This window comes from Narcine bancroftii, chromosome 3 (assembly GCF_036971445.1).
Source record: "Narcine bancroftii isolate sNarBan1 chromosome 3, sNarBan1.hap1, whole genome shotgun sequence".
NCBI classification, from domain to species: Eukaryota; Metazoa; Chordata; class Chondrichthyes; order Torpediniformes; family Narcinidae; genus Narcine; species Narcine bancroftii.
The window spans coordinates 369,842,852-369,860,324 of NC_091471.1; the positions used below are offsets into that span (position 1 = coordinate 369,842,852).

General features: G+C 38.9%; 1 protein-coding gene across 8 annotated transcripts in view; it reads right to left on the bottom strand.

Annotated features, from left to right (window-relative positions):
- tnrc6c1 (trinucleotide repeat containing adaptor 6C1) overlaps positions 1 to 17,473 on the bottom strand; it is a 142,194-nt gene that overhangs the window by 15,111 nt on the left and 109,610 nt on the right. For 3 of the 8 annotated variants that reach the window (XM_069930290.1, XM_069930289.1, XM_069930291.1), the window contains 4 exons: positions 10,977 to 11,138; positions 10,116 to 10,307; positions 5,226 to 5,375; positions 2,277 to 2,390 (listed from right to left, as the gene is read on the bottom strand). In XM_069930290.1, coding sequence (XP_069786391.1) covers positions 2,277 to 2,390; positions 5,226 to 5,375; positions 10,116 to 10,307; positions 10,977 to 11,138 — 618 coding nt within the window. Of the gene's footprint in view, positions 1 to 2,276; positions 2,391 to 5,225; positions 5,376 to 9,183; positions 9,767 to 10,115; positions 10,308 to 10,976; positions 11,139 to 17,473 lie in introns of those variants that run through there. The other 5 variants (XM_069930286.1, XM_069930285.1, XM_069930287.1 and 2 more) reach the window with 4 other exon arrangements.

Here is a 17,473-nt window from a genome sequence, read left to right on the forward strand (position 1 = left end):
CTAGGCTTTACTTTTTAAAAAGAAATCAAATGATTTTAATCGTTATTTACAATTTTTGTGTTGATTGGCCTCAAATCAAACCAACGGTACAGAACAGGATATTTACTCAGAAAAAGTTCTTTACCATCAGTATTTACCTTATTGGACACAGTATCCGCTTTCACATTATTTTATTCCTCACATCTAAATAATTTTTTAAAGCATCAATGCTGTCCACTCCAGGTAGTAATGAACTCTGCCTTCTGCTTGGACTCACCGACTCTGATGCCTGCTTGATTTAATTAACCTTTATTGCACAGAGCTGACCTTTGACCACTGACAGCTGATCACGGTCAAAAGCATTTGAATGGTTTTAATTGACAATCTGATGCATTAGATAAGGATTAGATCCCTCTAAAATGCCTTCCTTCTTTCTGAACCATGGGTTCCCTTGACCATACCTGTGCTCTCACCCAGTCTTCATGGATAAAGGATAGAGTGAGTTGGTCCTTGCTTTCCACATACGTCAGCTCCAAACTAATTCGAACATCAGATATATATTCCACACCCCCCCCCCCCCCACTCTTTGTGATTCCCTGGCCCATTCTTCTACTCCTACGCATCACTCATCTGAAGACACTTTCCCAGGAAATATACACCCATCATTTCAGTCCCTCCCTTTCTACAATCATCAATTAACTTGCTCTTAAAATCTCATCTACTGCATTCAGTGTTCACAACATGGTCTCTTCTATTTTTGAGAAACTAAACACAGATTGGGTGAATGCTTTGCAGTGTGTCTGCATTCAGTCCACAAGAGCTTTTGGCTGCATGGCACTTCATTTTGTCATCACACTCTGACATTTCTGTCCGTGGTTTCCTGAACTGTTACAATGAAGGTTAATACAAGCTTGAGGAACCACATCTCAGCTTCTTTCTGACATATTACATAGTTCTGTGCTCCACATCCAATTCTTGGTCACTCATCTTATTTGTCTGTATCAGAACTGGGCATTTATGGTGAAATTTATCTGTGTGATTTTGGGTCAATTGATTGCCAAAAGTGGAGCCAGGCTACAGGGGATTTCCCACAGATTTTCCATTGGCTATTAACATGGACAATCACTCTCCCACTGTTCCTTTAACCAATGTGACCTGGTTTTACTTCATCACAGATATTCCTTGGGCTACTTAGCTTTTTTTTATTAAAACTTCTTTCCCTGTTCTGATAAAGGGTTTCCAACCTGAAAAATTAATGGTTTCTCTTTCCATAGATACTGCCCAACATGTGAGCATTTCCAGTATTTTAAAAAATCAGGCAAGTAGCGATCGTTATCAACATGTATTAAGAAAATTTCTTTTATTAAAAAAAGTCTTCCAATTAAGCTGCCTAGTTCTGGTCTTAACACATGAAAACAATCGCTAAATCCACCTGTTATGATTACAAGAGGTATAAACATGGCTTTATATTCTCCATCCCGGAGAAGCATTTCAACCTTCTTAATCTTTGATTAAATACCTGTATTCGACCTCCTGCTAAGAAATTCTTGATTTATTTTTAACCACAGGTTTTCAATGGGCTAAAAATCCTCCAACAGAGGGATGGTCAGAATCAAAAACCTTTTTCTAAGCTTGGGATGAAAAATATTTCACTGTTCTTTATCTATTTGCAAATAAAAGTGTAAATTTAATATACCTGTAATCAATGAATTGCGAATTGATGTTTGCTCGACAAATACTTTACAATTTTGTAAATCAGCATATAGAACCAAAAGATTTACAAAAACAAACTAGGGTCCTCAATTGAAATAAGATGAATTTCTTGTTCAATTCATCTTGAATTTTATTTGGGCATTAACCACTGCAGTTTTGGAGGATGAAGAAAAACAAGCACACATTCAAAATGAGGGAACAATTCATAATGTGTTTGGGTAATGCAAGTCAAACAATGTCAAATTAAATTCAAAGGAAGAATATAGAAGACTTTCAATAAATTAAAATGTTTATGTTCTCTACTGGTTTCTACCCAAAGACTATTTTCATAATATAGCAAAGGAAAAAAAAGGGTTTATTACATAGCTCCCAGTTGGCACTGGAAAGGAATTTTTAAACAATCAATTAAAAATCACATAGAAAGGAACATTACTCATGTACTGAGTTACACCAGCCATTTTATAGGTCTAATTGCTGCACAAATCAACGCATAGGTGGTGCATTTTTACCTAATTTTTCGACTGTCACTTTTTAAAATGGAGAATTTTTGGACTGATCAGCAACTGAAGCAGAAGGACCCCTACCTGCAGGATTAGGTGCAGATGTAGAGCTGCTGTAAGAGCTAGTGTAGCCAGAGGCACTGAAGGACCAGGCACTAGATGAAGGCAGCGTGGCGTTCTGAGATGTTGGGGATGACCCTGCATAAACAGCAAAAAAGCAACTAAAGAAATGGAAAATGATTGAAATTAAATCTCAAGATGATTGTCCCATCAGTTGTCCTTTGCAGTGAAAAGTATGAGAAAAGTAAAAGAATGAATTGGGGAGGAAGGAGATGATGTTCGGAGGCAACATTATTATGTTTGTGAAAATGCTGAATAATGATAAAAATACTTGGTCAAATCCATTGGCCCTGCAAACTCACCATGGAACTTGCTGCTCTCGGCACAAGCGAAAGATCCTAAAACTAAATCCTTAAAAGGAAAAATATTTGCTTTTTGGATCCACTCACTATGTTCCACTTAACTATTCAGAATTGCTGATGTTATTGCTGTTTGAAGATTAAGATTGAGGTAAAAGGAAAAGAGGCAGAGAGACTCGCCAAACATTTTTATATTATTGTCAAATTAAGAAAGTGAGCAAGGAATAAAGTAAAGCACAGTCAGAGTCCACTGGTACCTTGGTGCGATGGATGCTTTCTGCCAGAACTGATCAAATGAATTGTTTCATTGCTGAAGAGATAATTATACGTACACTGACAATAATGGCACAACTCCTTCTCCACTGCTGTACCAGGAACCAGGCAGGAAATCTTGAAATTAATTCTCTCACAGTTCAGGTGAGAGGATTTTTTCCCGCCAAGCTATCAGACTCCTGAACTCCCAGAACATTTGGGGATGGGGTTCCGTATACATTACAGTCTAAGTCTTAATAGTTTAAATGTTTTGAACTATTCTAACCTATATTTATGTAAATACGCTCTGTGGACTATCACGTCTTTACCATGCGAGCATGGTAAGAATGACAATAAAGGTGATTTGAGGTGGAGAGACTGGATGTGAGGACTGACTCTGTAACTGCTCGAAGTCATGATTCTCTCAGCTGCACTAATACTCAAACGGTGGTGGCAGACAATTGAATTTGTTACTGCAGAGAAAGATCTGGGCTGGGCAACCAAAGAATGGGGAGGCAGCAACTTCCATTTCATCCAACAAGAAGCGATGATATGGAATGTAAAATCTGAGTTATCTATCAGCACACGGTGTAACTGCTGACAGTCCCCAGTAATGGCCTTCACTCTTTTTTCCAGAGGCAATCTAACCTCACACCTTAGGATGGAACATCTTCATAGCTTGTCCAGTTCCAAACAGAGTCCTCAAAGCAGCTCCTCATCCCAATGTTGAGGGTGATTTATTTCTAGGGGAGTGCCTGCAGAGGGCAAGGTTTCATGCCAGGTACCTGCCACAGCAGTAAAATGCTCAACCTGAGCAGATGGGTTTTTACATTAAATTGAGGTACTTTTCACATTCCAAAGTAATATTGATGGAAGATCTGCCTGGGACCCATCCAGGTGTACATTGGGGTTGGCCCCCAAGTCAATATTCTCAAGTTTTTTCCTATCAATATTCAAACTCCAAAAGCAGAGCTCCATATCAAATCAGTACTCTGCTGGGCAGTGTAAATTAGGGTACCAGTGCATCAAGAGTAGCATTGTCCTTGGAGATCAAGCATTAATGCATTCCTGCAACATACAATTTCACATACATCTCAAAGAATAAAATGATATTGGAGATGAAATAGGGCATTCACCCTTTAAATTTGCAACATTAGATAAGTACAGTTCATTTTCCACCTTAATATACTTTCCTGTCATGTAGAAATAGATCTGAAACCTTATCTTATATCCAAAGACACTGATGACCATGTTTTTCTGACAAGAAAACTTAAGCCTCTCATGAGTACATTAGAAAACTAATCTCAAATTGGTTCATAAACTCTTTTGGAAGCACAGTAATGGTAGGTAGTTATTGTATCTCAAGATGGTCAAGCTGTTCAGCTATTCAATGAGATTATGGCTAATTTGAGATTTTAATATACAAATATTATTCGTATTATTAACCTAGATTAACAATTCATATGCAGATTAAACAATTTAACAAAATGCAAATTCACCCAATTACAGATAATAGTTTTGAAACCGGATGAAATTTTTTTTCTTTTTCAATCTTTTTATTGGTTTTAACATATGCAAAACACATGGTACATATTATGATAATAATAATAATAATGGAAATTAATTTAAACAACAATGAACAAGGTATTTATGTTATTAAATGGAAAAAGAAAAAAACATATATTCAAAACCCTATTCCCCAAGAGAGCTTCTGGCCAAGTTGAGGAGTTCACTACTAATAACTAAGGGGCAATGAAAAAAAAGACCAAAATAACTAATCTACAAGTTTTGAAAGTAAATGAGAAAATGACCCCAAAGAGAACGAAAGTTAAGATCCATTGCAGTTATAGAACACCTAATTTTTTCTAGAGACAGACATGCCATCACATCCAACAACCATCGAGTCTGAGTGGGAGGGACAGCATCTTTCCATCTCAGCAAAATGGCCCTTCTCGCAACGAGGGACGCAAAAGCCACTCCATGGGAATGTGGAAACAGTCAAAATTAAATCCATTGGCCCACTCACTCCAAAAACAGCAATGAAAGGGATAGGAGTTAAGTTAATATTAAGAACTAATGATAAAGTGCTAAATACCCCTTGCCAGAAATTAAAGAGAGAAGGACATAACCAAAATATATGATACAAAGTACTTTCCTGTTCTGCATTTATCACATTTAGCTAACTGAACCTTGGAAAAATGTGTCTGATGGACTATTTTCAATTGAATTAATGAATGCCTAGCACAAAGAGAAGGTGAATGAACATGTTTCAAAACAGAATCCCACATAGCTTCAGCAAATAGTTGTTGAAAGTTGTGTTCCACATTTTCTTAATACGATGCAGGGAATTCTGCTTTCTTACCTCCACTCCTGTCCCTGAGCAGATAGCGATCCACATCCCGGATAGTAGTATTGATGGAAGGTCCACTTGGGACACTTCCAGGTGTAACATTGGGGTCAGTCTCAGGGTCAATATTCTGAAGTCCTTTCCATGGCTCGCCAGGCCGAAACTCTTCAGCAGTTAGAAAACAGGCAGTAGAACAATAAATCACTGTTAGTAGTTTTGTAGCCATACAAGGTTGTTTAATTAGAAAGATTTGTTTAAAGTTTTAAAAGAAATATGAAACTAAACAATGTTAACCAATTTTATTTTCTGTACATCTGATTTTACTTTCTCCCAACCTGAAGGCATCAGATCCTTGTTGGAGTATGGTCCAACAACTGCCAGTCGCTCTTCAAAACTTCCTTAAAAAAACTCATCAAGACTTGCTTACATGAGCTACGATGCTGAAAATTGCCAGGCTGTTTAATCTCGGGGAGCATAAAAAAACAATCCTTTCTCTGTTGAATCTCAACATTCAAATAGGAATACAACCAGCAGTCACCTCAGAGCAATCAGGAGGAAAAAAAATCTGTTGATTCTCCATTCCTTAAACAGAAGCGCTGAAGCCAACTGCCACATTAACAGAGTTCAACTAAGTCAACACAGGCCAGGAACTGAACCCACAACGATGCAATAATAACAAGATCTTGATGTAAAGTTAAGACAAATGAGATCCCTCCATTACTGGTATTTTAAAATAGTATGTAATTTTTTTCTGAGTATTGTCAATAAATATATGGAATGAGATTAATGGCTTTTTTATTCCATTGCATTTAATCATGATTAAGTAGGTGAGTTTATCCTCCCCTTTTAAGGTCCCAGAAAATTGACTGAAATAATACTTTTTTCTGTTTGAATGGAACTAAGGATTCTGCTCAAGCAACGCATCTCCCTGCAAGATGCTGATTTAAAATCTTGTTGGATAAGAACAATGAATTCTTACAAATAGTTGCTGGATAATATTACCAATACAGGTAGACCCCGACTTATGATGGGGCTCGGTTCTGGAATCCGCATCGTAAGTCGAAACTATCCTTTTTTAAAATTTATTTTTTATTTCAATGCTGAAAACCTTTATTTAAAAGCCATTTACACTGAAAAACAACATTACTGCAACATGCACAGCTGAAAGCACACTGGGCTTGGAGAACGTTTGAAGCATTAGATTAAAATTAATTGCTGGATGGTGAGTGGGATGGGGATGCTCAAGGAACAGGCCAGGGTGTTGGGAGCTGAAAGCACACTGGGCTTGGAGAATGTTTGAAGCATTGCATTAAAATTAATTGCTGGATGGTGAGTGGGATGGGGATGCTCAAGGAACAGGCCAGGGTGTTGGGAGCTGAAAGCACACTGGACTTGAAGAATGTTTGAAGCATTGCATTAAAATTAATTGCTGGATGGTGAATGGGATGGGGATGCTCAGGGACAGGCCAGGGTGTTGGGAGCTCAGATGTGCGGGCGACTGGGGCGTCGTGCGCTCGAATGCACAGTGTTGAGAGCTTGGAAGGGTGGGCAGCTGAGGGGAGGATCCATGGTTGGGATCTCAGGTGACCTGGGCATTGGGAGCTTGGATTCATGGGCGACCTGGGCAAGGGGCCGCGGTCAGGAGCTCTATTGCGCTGGCAGTCGAGGAGGGGACCCACGGTTGGGACCTTAGATGAGTGGGTGGCTGGGGAGAGCATCATTATGTCAGGTATTGCAAGTATGGGGAAACCTTGGAACTCAAAATTGAAAGTACAGATTCTGACCATTGTAACTTCAAAATATCGTAAATCGGAACATTGCAAGTCGGGGTCTATCTGTAGGTGTCAATACAATATATAATCCTGAAATCAGAATGGTACAGTCAGCATAGTGGTTTAGTGCAATGTTATTTCAGCGCCAGCGACGCAGGTTAGAATCTGGTGCTATATGCGAGGTGTTTGAACGTTCTCCCTGTGAATATGTGAGTTTCCTCCGGGTGCTGCGGTTTCCTCCTATGCTCCCAAAAAAAATTTGGGGTTTTCAGGTCAATTGGTGTATTTGGGTGGCACAGGCTCATGGGCCGTAAAGGCCTGTTACCGTGCTGTATCTCTAAATTTAAAAAAATTAAAATTACGAAATGATTACTTGGACAAATAAAAGAATGCTCTGAACATAACTAATTTTATGTTTCATACCACAATATTTGTTCCAGGCAATCTTGTATACAATAAAAATACTGAAAGGTATTCACTCATGGAAAATTTATACCTTGAGAATGAAAAGCACACCTCCATTGTTAAGGTTTTTATAATGCCCTTCCCATGTTGTTAACACCTGCAATCATCAATTTTAGTAGCTATGTTAGTTAAAATACAAGTTAGTCTTTTAACATGATAATGAATTACAACATTTACAATAGTTATATTGTACATGCTGTTATTCATTATCACGTTAAAAGATTGACTTGTACCAATGAGAATCCCTGCAGATGATGACGACCCTGTGATATCTGTCTCCAAGGCCAACGTCAGAACATCTTTCAAGAAGGTGGACCCTTGTAAGGCATCAGGCCCTGATGGCATACCTGGCAGGGGACTAAAACCAACCATTTAGCTGGTGTGTTCAGACATTTTCAGTCTCTCATTGCTGGAGTCAGAAGTTCCTTCCGGGCATCAATCATCCTGGTGCCCAAGAGCAGAGTGAGCGACTTCAATGACTATTGCCCAGTAGCACTTGCATCCACAGTGATGAAATGCTTTGAGAGGTTGGTCATGGCCAGAATAATTCATACCCAAGATCTGGACCCACTGAAATTCACCTACCACCATAATCACTCCACAGCAATCTCACTGGCTTCACCTAGTCAACAGCATCATGTACAGGCTAGTTTTCATCGACATCTGTTCAGCTATCAACACCATCATACCCTCAAACTGGTCAGTGAGTTTCTAAACCTTCCCTCTGGAACTGAAGCCTTGACTTCCTCATTGTAAGACCAGTCAGTATGAATTCGAACTGACAATCATTACAGGTTCACTTCAAGGAGGTGTGCTTAGTTCACTGGTATACTCACTCTACACCCATTACTGAGTGCGTAGGCACAATACAAATGCCATCTACAATTTTGCCGATGACAGCACCATTCTAAGCAGAATCAATGACAGCAATGAGGAAGAGATAGATTAGCTAGTAGCAAACTAACTTGCATTCAACATTAGCAAAACTAAGAAACTGATTCTGGACTTCAAGACCAGTTCAAAATAAAATTAGGAGAGCACAAACCAATCCTCATTGTGAGGTCAACAGTGGAAAGGGTTAAGAACTTCAAATTCCTCAGTGTCAACATCTCTGAAGACTATCCAGGGACTTCCATGTCAATGCAATCACAAAGAAAGCTCATAAGAAATTTGAAGAGATTTGGTATGTCACCAAAAACTCTTGGAAATTTCTACCATTCTGACAGGTTGCATCACTGTCTGGCATGGAGGTGCCAATGCACAATACAGATAAAGACTATAGAGAATTGTAAACTCAGCCAGTGCCATCATGGGCATCAGTTCCACTCTATTAAGAACATCTACAAGATAGAGCATCTCAAGAAAGCAGCCTCTATCCTCAAGGACACTCGCCATCCAAGCCATGCCCTCTTCTCACTGCTTCCATCAGGAAGAAGGCACAGGAGCCTGATGAACACCCAAATGTACAAAAGCAGCTTCTTTCCCTCTGCCATTTGATTTCTGAATGGACAATGAACCACAGAGACTACCTCCCTCGCTACTTTTGCACAAATCTATCTATCTATTTATTTATTTATTTATTTTAAAATGTGATTTATAGCAATTTTGCATTGTAATGCTGCCACAAAAAAACAAATTTCTTGACCTGTTCACGATGATAAATTCTGATTCAGGATTTCAAGACTATGTTCAATCACAGTGGTATTCTGAATAAAAAAAGCACTTATGTGCTTCTTACACACCATTTGTTTCCGTGACATTGGCCCATAATACATTTCAAATATCAAGGTTATCCTAAAACAACTGCATTTAATCCTCATAAAATTGCACATTTCCTTTTAGGTTCCCTTCAACATTGCAAGACTAAAAGAGCTGCTTCCTGTTTTATTTTGTAAAGGCAAAGTTGATAAGAAAATAATCAAGGTTGTATTGCATTAATATAATAAAATGGGGGATTCAGACAGTGTATTTCATAAACGGAATTATTCAAAATTTGAATCCAACGGCTTTTAAGTTTATTAGGACTATAGACAAAATATACAAGCTTACCAGGGGATGCTTACTGCATACCTTGGTTTAATTTCTCAAATTTCAAACATCACATTGGCTGTTCCTTAACAAATGTAATGGCATATCAACTTACTAAGAAAAATGAAACAGCAAATATGCATGTGGAAATGTAGTCCAGTTGTAAAATTATATCCAGCATGCTCGATTTAGAAATATGCCACAGCAAATGGCTGGATTTAGATCAGGTCAGTAGAGGAATTTCTTTCTTAAAATAAAAATGCAGTCATGTTGGTGATGTGATTGCATGCGCTGGAATTCCGAAGAGAACATCAGTCAAGACCAAAGCCAAAATGTTGGACTGTTACTAAGCTAATTTCTTTGATACAATATAGCTATGTATTCAGAATTCTACACAATAATTACTGTCCATTTAAGGTCCTAGCTTTGGATTAACCCCAAAGATATTAAAAGAGGGTAAATGAATGACATTTCTTACATTATTTGGCAATATTTGCACTAAATTAGCAAATCTAATTTGACACATTTGGCAGCTCTTCTCAATTTACTAATTTCTCTCAATGTGTAATAAATATACAGGTCTCAGTTAAACACAACATTCTTAACACCTATTTTATTTTTGCCAATCTTTGGGGTTTACCTGGTGGCCAGTTAATGTTGGAGCCATTTGAGATCTTATCGGCAGGGGATTTGGCACGTGTCCAGCTATCACTGACTGGTACCGGTGGACTGGCTGGTGACTCACTGCTGGTTATCAGATCATATGGACTGTAGGAGTCCTCAAGGGAGGGCTTGCTTGTTGGACCAATATTGAGACCTCCAGGAATAGCACCTGAATATGTGTTAAGTGGGACAGAAAGGCAAGGTCATGGATATAAAAACATTTTGCTATGGTCCTGACTCTGAATCTCAACAGTAGCTAAATTAGACCCAGTTAAATAAATGCTGAGGTAATTTAGAACGAGTCTTTGAAGATCTATTGCTTCCCTTATTACAGCATCAACGCTTTTCAGAACTAAATAAATTTCATAGGCAAAAGTAAAACAAGTTATCACAGTTTACTCTGAAACTATTGCAAATGAAAACTGTTCTGTGGTCTATTGTTCGAATTGAAATGTGCAAAGAAAATTCAGTATTTAAGGGGTTAAAATACATTACATGCTTTCAAGTGGTCTGCCATTTGAGTTGAATGCGCAAGACAAGAAAATGAGTTGGGTTGATGACAGCATTGAATCAGTGTGACAATATGATGGCTTGTTTACTTCACTTTTTAATTAACCACATAGCATGCTTTCAGCATTTTAAATGTGTAGACATAGAAATAAATGGTCTAAGTGGCCAAATTGTAACTGAGCCCATTTTCTAACATTTTGACAAGTCTGCAATAAACAGTTATATTCTGCATTTCTCACAAAATTACTGCAATACCAAGATACTTTTAATTCCAACTGACCAATGAAGAATTCTGGTCTGGAAATACTCTGCCCTTTAGAGTTCTTACCATGCTGGCTCTGGTCCAACGATAAAGAATTGCTGCTTAAATTTTCAATCGTGTTTGGGTGAGTCCACTGTCTCAACCGAGATTGGGCTTGAGCTGGATCCTTCATGGATAAACCAGCATTTAATTCCATGTTGCTTACATTCATATTTGGGATCAATCCAGCTGCATGGGAAAAGTACATTAAAAATACAATACTGGTGTTGTAAGGAGTAAAACAGAAAAGTCTGCAGATATTGTGCTTGAAGGAAAAACAATGCGGGAGAAAGTCAGCAGGTCAAACAGTGTACTTTATGGAGCACAGATGAAGATATATAATCAACGTTTCCGGCTTCAGCCCCTCATCAAGAAATGAAAAATGGAGACAGGGATCCAAACAAAATGGTGGGGGGAGGGGCAGGGGCACAGTCCCAAAGGCAGGATGTAATAGGTGGAGAAGGGAGGGAGGGCACACCAGCAAAAGAGAGAGAAGGGGGTGGAGAGCTGGAGGAAAGAGAACAAAGGGAAAGCGGGAGAATGGAGAGTAGGCTGGCAGAAACCAGAGAAGTCGACGTTAATGCCATCTGGTTGGAGAGTATCCATGCAGAAAATTGTGTTGCTCCTCCAATTTACTGGTGGTCTTGGAGGGACTGTACACAAGATCATAGACAGACATGTCAGCATGGGAGTGAGGCGCAGAATTGAAGTGATTGGCCACTGAAGATCCCTGTTCCTGATGTGGACAGAGCAAAGGTGCTCAGCAAAGTGATCTCAGTTTGCATACAGTCTCTCTGATGTAGAGAAGGCCACATTGGATTTGTAAGATGAAAACAGTACCTCCACGCATCAGGCGCACTATCTCATCATGAATTCCTTGATCTCATAATCTGAGAATGTCACAGCTAAATTTCCAATATCTTTTGACGCACAAGAAACGACAGATGCTGGAGGGGGCCAGTCCTATTTATCAAGAATTCTTTATCAACAACTGATGCTGCTCAGTCACTAAGTTCCTCCAGCAACTTTTGATATTTTACTTTGGGCAACAAAGTTTGTTGAATCCCATGGCTGATTTAAATCTCCATCATGGAATTTTTCCAAGTTTAATACCAACAAAGATCAACCTTATTAATATTTTTGACAAAAACATTTGACATGTTACAAATCACCTGGCTTATTCCAGACGAAATATTACTTGGGCAATCTGTAAATGATCCCATAGAAAGTTAATTGGGCAGCACAGTCTCATGGGCCGAAAGATCCTGTTACAATGTTTTAGGTCTAAATTTAAATAAATTTAAAAACTTTTTTTAAAATAAAGTTGATCTTAGAAGGCTTAGCTCTCCATTCGAACTACACACAGGTATATACCTACCTATACATTAAACTAGACAAATGCTAAGGCTATGCATTCTCAGTTGAGGACCTTATGTGCTTTGTGGACTGCTATACTGGGAATTGACACAAATTCCTGTCCTCTAATTGGGACACCTGACTCATCTTTTGGCTCAGGTGAGACCCAGTATTGTGTGGATTGGGACTACTGATGTTGCCACTCAATGGCAAAATCTGGAGCTCAGGGTTATATCCTGTTGGTAAAGTGTTGTGCATGTCATTACCGGAGATTGGCACTGGCTGCTTCATGTAGTCACGAACCCCCAAACTCTCCTGTTTCATTCATTGCTTCATCTTAAGTGTGATGGAAATTTACTAGTCAGAGATATTACTTTGTTTACACACAGTGGTCACTGGCCTTTCATCGCATCATATAGAAATTGCTGGGTCCAGAAAGCTGTGCAGCCAAACAGAAGGAGACAGAAGCTTCCATTACTGAGATACTAACAGACATTATCAGTGCCCAACATCTCAGAATTTGTGCTGTTTCTGGATTATCAGCATTATCAATAACACACTTCTCGATATTGAATGGAATACAGAGCCCTTTTAGCAATGATTTTGCAATGCATTCTGAACACTAACCAATTCTCATCATGGCTTGACTTTGCGAACCAAGATTTAGGAAGGCTGCAAACTCGATGGTGGCTGACAAGACCAACATGGGTCAGGCATGACCGGCCGCAGCAGCTGCGAGGGAAATTCTGATCTAGGTTTGGTGCTGCTGTATCACGGTTCTTCCTCCCTCTCCTTTTGTCCTTAAGGCCAGCTCTGCATGCATTCTCAAAGGAGACAGATTGGTGAATGGTGTGTCACCAGGCAACGCGATCGGAGGCTAAGCAGACCACTGGTGATGGTCAATGTGACAGGCACCATGGGATTTCTTCAGAGTCCTTGTCCTACTTTTTCAGTGCCCAGTTCCCCATATAGCACACAATCTTAGGCAGGCGATAATCCTCCATCCTGGAGACGTCCTGCCCAGAGTAGCTGCGTCTTCATCAGCATGGTCTCAATGCTGGTAACCTCCGCCTGTTCAAGGACTTTAATGTTGGCGATGAAGTCACTCCAGTGGATGTTGAGGACTAACTAATTCTACTCTACAATCTAATATCAATGTTGTTAGAATATTTAAAAAATAATTGAGTTATTTCACAGTTGCAAACAAGATATATTCTATGTAATCATTTAATTTTATTGACATAATTACCTTTCATCGATGAGCCAATGAGTACCAGCTGTTTTGGCTCACATTAAAGACAAGAACATAACTCGACATTTGTAAACCTGAACCTTTCAAGTCATCTCAAAATTGATGAACAGTTATCTCACGTAAAGGACTATTTCCTGAAATTTAAAGGTATTTGGTGCTGATTTTGAATCATTCTTATCAACCCCCTCCCCTGCCTCATATAGTAACGTTGTACCATGGTTATAATATGCGGGTTTACCACAAATGATTCTGCTGCAAACCCTGCTTTTCGCAGCTTGTTCAAGACAATGAATCCTGATTCTGATCACTAAGTTGCAAGCATTAACAACAATGATGCGGGTTTTTATGCAAATATTAAAATTGCTATTGTCAAAACAAATTATTGATAGCAATGGCTAATGCATTAAAAAACTTAATTGGCTTGAGGAGTCACGTGATGGAGTAGTGGCCGGGAGGAGAACACCAGCCCTCTCCAGAAAAGAAGGAAAAAAGTGAGGAAAAAACAAAGCCCCAGACACACAAATCACAACAAATAAAAAATAAAGGTGTGGAGGAAATGGCACCAAAGAAAGAAAAGCCAAAAAACAACGGGAAGAAAAGAAGAAAGAAAGACACCGGAAGAGAAAGGCGAAGGCCTTACCTGTACGAAAAAGCAGGGATCCACCGTGGAAAGAGGAGTCAGTGGAAACCCCGCAGGGTCGCGATCCACCGAACGCAGGACTGCAAAGATGGCTCACGGAGCCAAACAGAGGTGCGCAACTGCTCATGCACGAGGATTCGCGCATGCGCGACGCGCATGACGAAGACCACACCGGCGGGAGGGGGGACCAGCTGTGGAGTGGAACTCTACAGCACCAACAGCTGAGAGAGACCTGACAGCAGGGCTCCCAGTGGGAAGATACAGAAAATAATGGGAGGGGTGAGAAAAAAAAAGGAAACCTGAGACACAACAGATAACCAGCCCAGAAGAGGACCAACATCAAGACACCATAAAAAAAATACCCAGCAAACTGAGACAAACAGCCCAACAAGAAAGTCAGAAGGGAAACAGATACAAGGAAGAGAAGTAGAAGACACAAACCCTAGAGCAGACACAGAAGAAGAAGAAGGAGAACATCAAGCTCTGCACAGAGAAATAGAAGATAAAGGGAATGGACAGTACATAGATAAAAACATTTACAAGAATATATGGAAGCATTAAAAAATGGCTGACACGAGAATTTAGTGAAATAGAAAGAAGAATGAAAAGTACAGAAGAAAAAGTGAGTCAAATAGAGCTGGTCATAACAGAAATAGGGAAAATATTAGACAAGGAGGAAGAATGAGAAACAGCCGTAGAAATGGAAGTGAACGACTTAAAAAGAAAATTGGAAGAAACTGGTAAAAAAGTTAAAGAAACACAGGGGTTGTTAGCTCAGAAGATGGATATAATGGAAAACTATAATAGGAGAAATAATATAAAGATAGTGGGCCTTAAGGAAGACGAAGAAGGCAAAGATATGAAAGAATTTATAAAAGAATGGATCCCCAAGGTCCTGGGAATGCCAGAAATACAGGAAGGAATGGAAATAGAAAGGGCACACAGAACATTAGCCCCAAAACCACAGCCACAACAAAGACCAAGATCCATTTTAGTAAAATTCCTGAGATATACGACAAGAGAAAACATATTGGAGAAGGCAATGAAAAAAATGAGAGAAGACAAAAAAACCACTGGAATACAAAGGTCAAAAATTTTTTTTCTACCCAGACATAAGTTTTGAGCTCCTGAAGAAGAGGAAGGAGTTTAACGCAGCAAAATCAATCCTATGGAAGAAAGGCTATAAATTTATATTAAGATATCCAACGGTGCTTAAAATAGTTATCCTGGGGCAGCAAAGCAGACTGTTCTCGGATACGGAGGAAGCACGAGAATTTGCAGAACGCCTGTAAAACAGAAAGAGAGATGAAGAGATGTAACAAGAACAAAGAATGACGACAAACTTCATATAAAGAAGAAAAATAATATATAAGTAAGAACTAAGGAGGGGAAGAAAAGGGAAGAAAGGAAGTAAGGGGGGGAAATAAAGACAGGGAGATTTGTTATATGTGAAGATAAAAGTCTTTTCTGGAGGGGGTTGGGTGGGAGAGATTAACAGTCACTGCGAAATCAGTTGACACTTGCGAGCGGGTTCGCAATCCAAATGGAGAGGGGAGTTGTGGTTGCCCAGCAAGGGACAAGGGGCAACTCAGGGAGGGGGGGGGGAGACATTTGGGGTTAAGAGAATTTTAGATGTGGGCATAGTGGAAATATTTTATGTTTTAGAAGTGTTGTCTTACAGAGCGTTCAAAAAAAGAAAACAGAAATGGATAAGGAGGAAAGGTGGTGATGAGGAAGCGAAAATGAGAGGTAAACAAAGTATGAAATGGCCATGTTGAACTATGACTAAATATTAACGGAACACATAACCAAATCAAAAGGAGGAGGCTGTTAAATTTACTGAAGAAAGAAAAAATTGATATAGCATTCGTACAGGAAACAGATCTAATGGAAGTGGAGCACAAGACATTAAGGAGAGACTGGGTAGGGCACGTAATGGCAGCATCATATAATTCAAAAGCCAGAGGAGTAGCTATATTAATCAATAAAAATGTACCAATCAAAATAGAGGAGGAAATAATAGATCCAGCAGGGAGGTATGCAATGATAAAGTGTCAGATATATTCAGAATTTTGGAATTTGCTCAATGTATATGCACCTAATGAAGAGGATCAAAAATTTATGCAAGATATCTTTTTGAAGATTGCAGATATGCAGGGGAATATATTGATAGGAGGGGACTTCAACTTAATTTGGACTCAAAGATGAATAAAACTGGATAAAATACTAGCAGAATGAACAAAGTAACCAAATTTATGGTTAAATCGATGCAGGAAATGCAACTTTTGGATATATGGAGGAGACAACACCCAAAGGAGAAGGAATACTCATATTATTCGGGGAGACATAAAACATACTCAAGGATAGACCTGTTCCTGTTGTCAGCCCACATCCAAGGGAGAGTTAGAAAAACGGAATATAAAGCGAGATTGCTATCGGATCTCTCACCCCTGTTATTAGCAATAGAACTGGAGGACATCCCACCAAGAACATATAGATGGAGATTAAACTCAATGCTACTTAAAAGACAGGATTTTAGAGATTTCATTGAGTGCCATATTAAAATGCACTTTGATATAAATACAGAATCAGTGAAAGATAAATTTATACTATGGGATGCAATGAAAGCCTTCATTAGAGGGCAGATAATAAGTTATGTAACTAAGATAAAAAAGGACTACAATCGGGAAATAGAACAACTGGAAAGGGAAATAGCAAGTACAGGAAAAGAATTAGCAACAAGGGAAGATACAACAAAAAGAAGAGAATTGCGGACAAAAAAAAAATACGAAACACTACAAACGTACAAGGTGGAGTAGAACATAATGAAGATAAAGCAGAAGTATTATGAGCTAGGAGAAAAAAAGCACAAAATACTAGCTTGGCAGCTTAAAATAATCTAAAAGAATGGTATTGGCATCAAGGAAAAAGGACAAACAAATTGCATATAACCCAACGGAGATCAATGAAAACTTCAAGGAATGCTACGAGCAACTATATCGAACTGAGAACGAAGGGAAAGAAGACAAAATAGATGAGTTTTTAGCTAAAATTGAACTACCAAAATTGCAAGAAGAGGAGCAAAACAAATTAATAAAATCATTTGAAATAGAGGAAATACAGGATATATTAAAAAAACTACTGAACAATAAAACGCTTGGAGAAGACGGACTCCCAATAGAATTCTATGAAACATTTAAAGACTTATTAATTCCTCCTCTCTTGGAATTAATGAACCAGATTGAAGAAACACAAAACATGCCAGATTCATGCAAA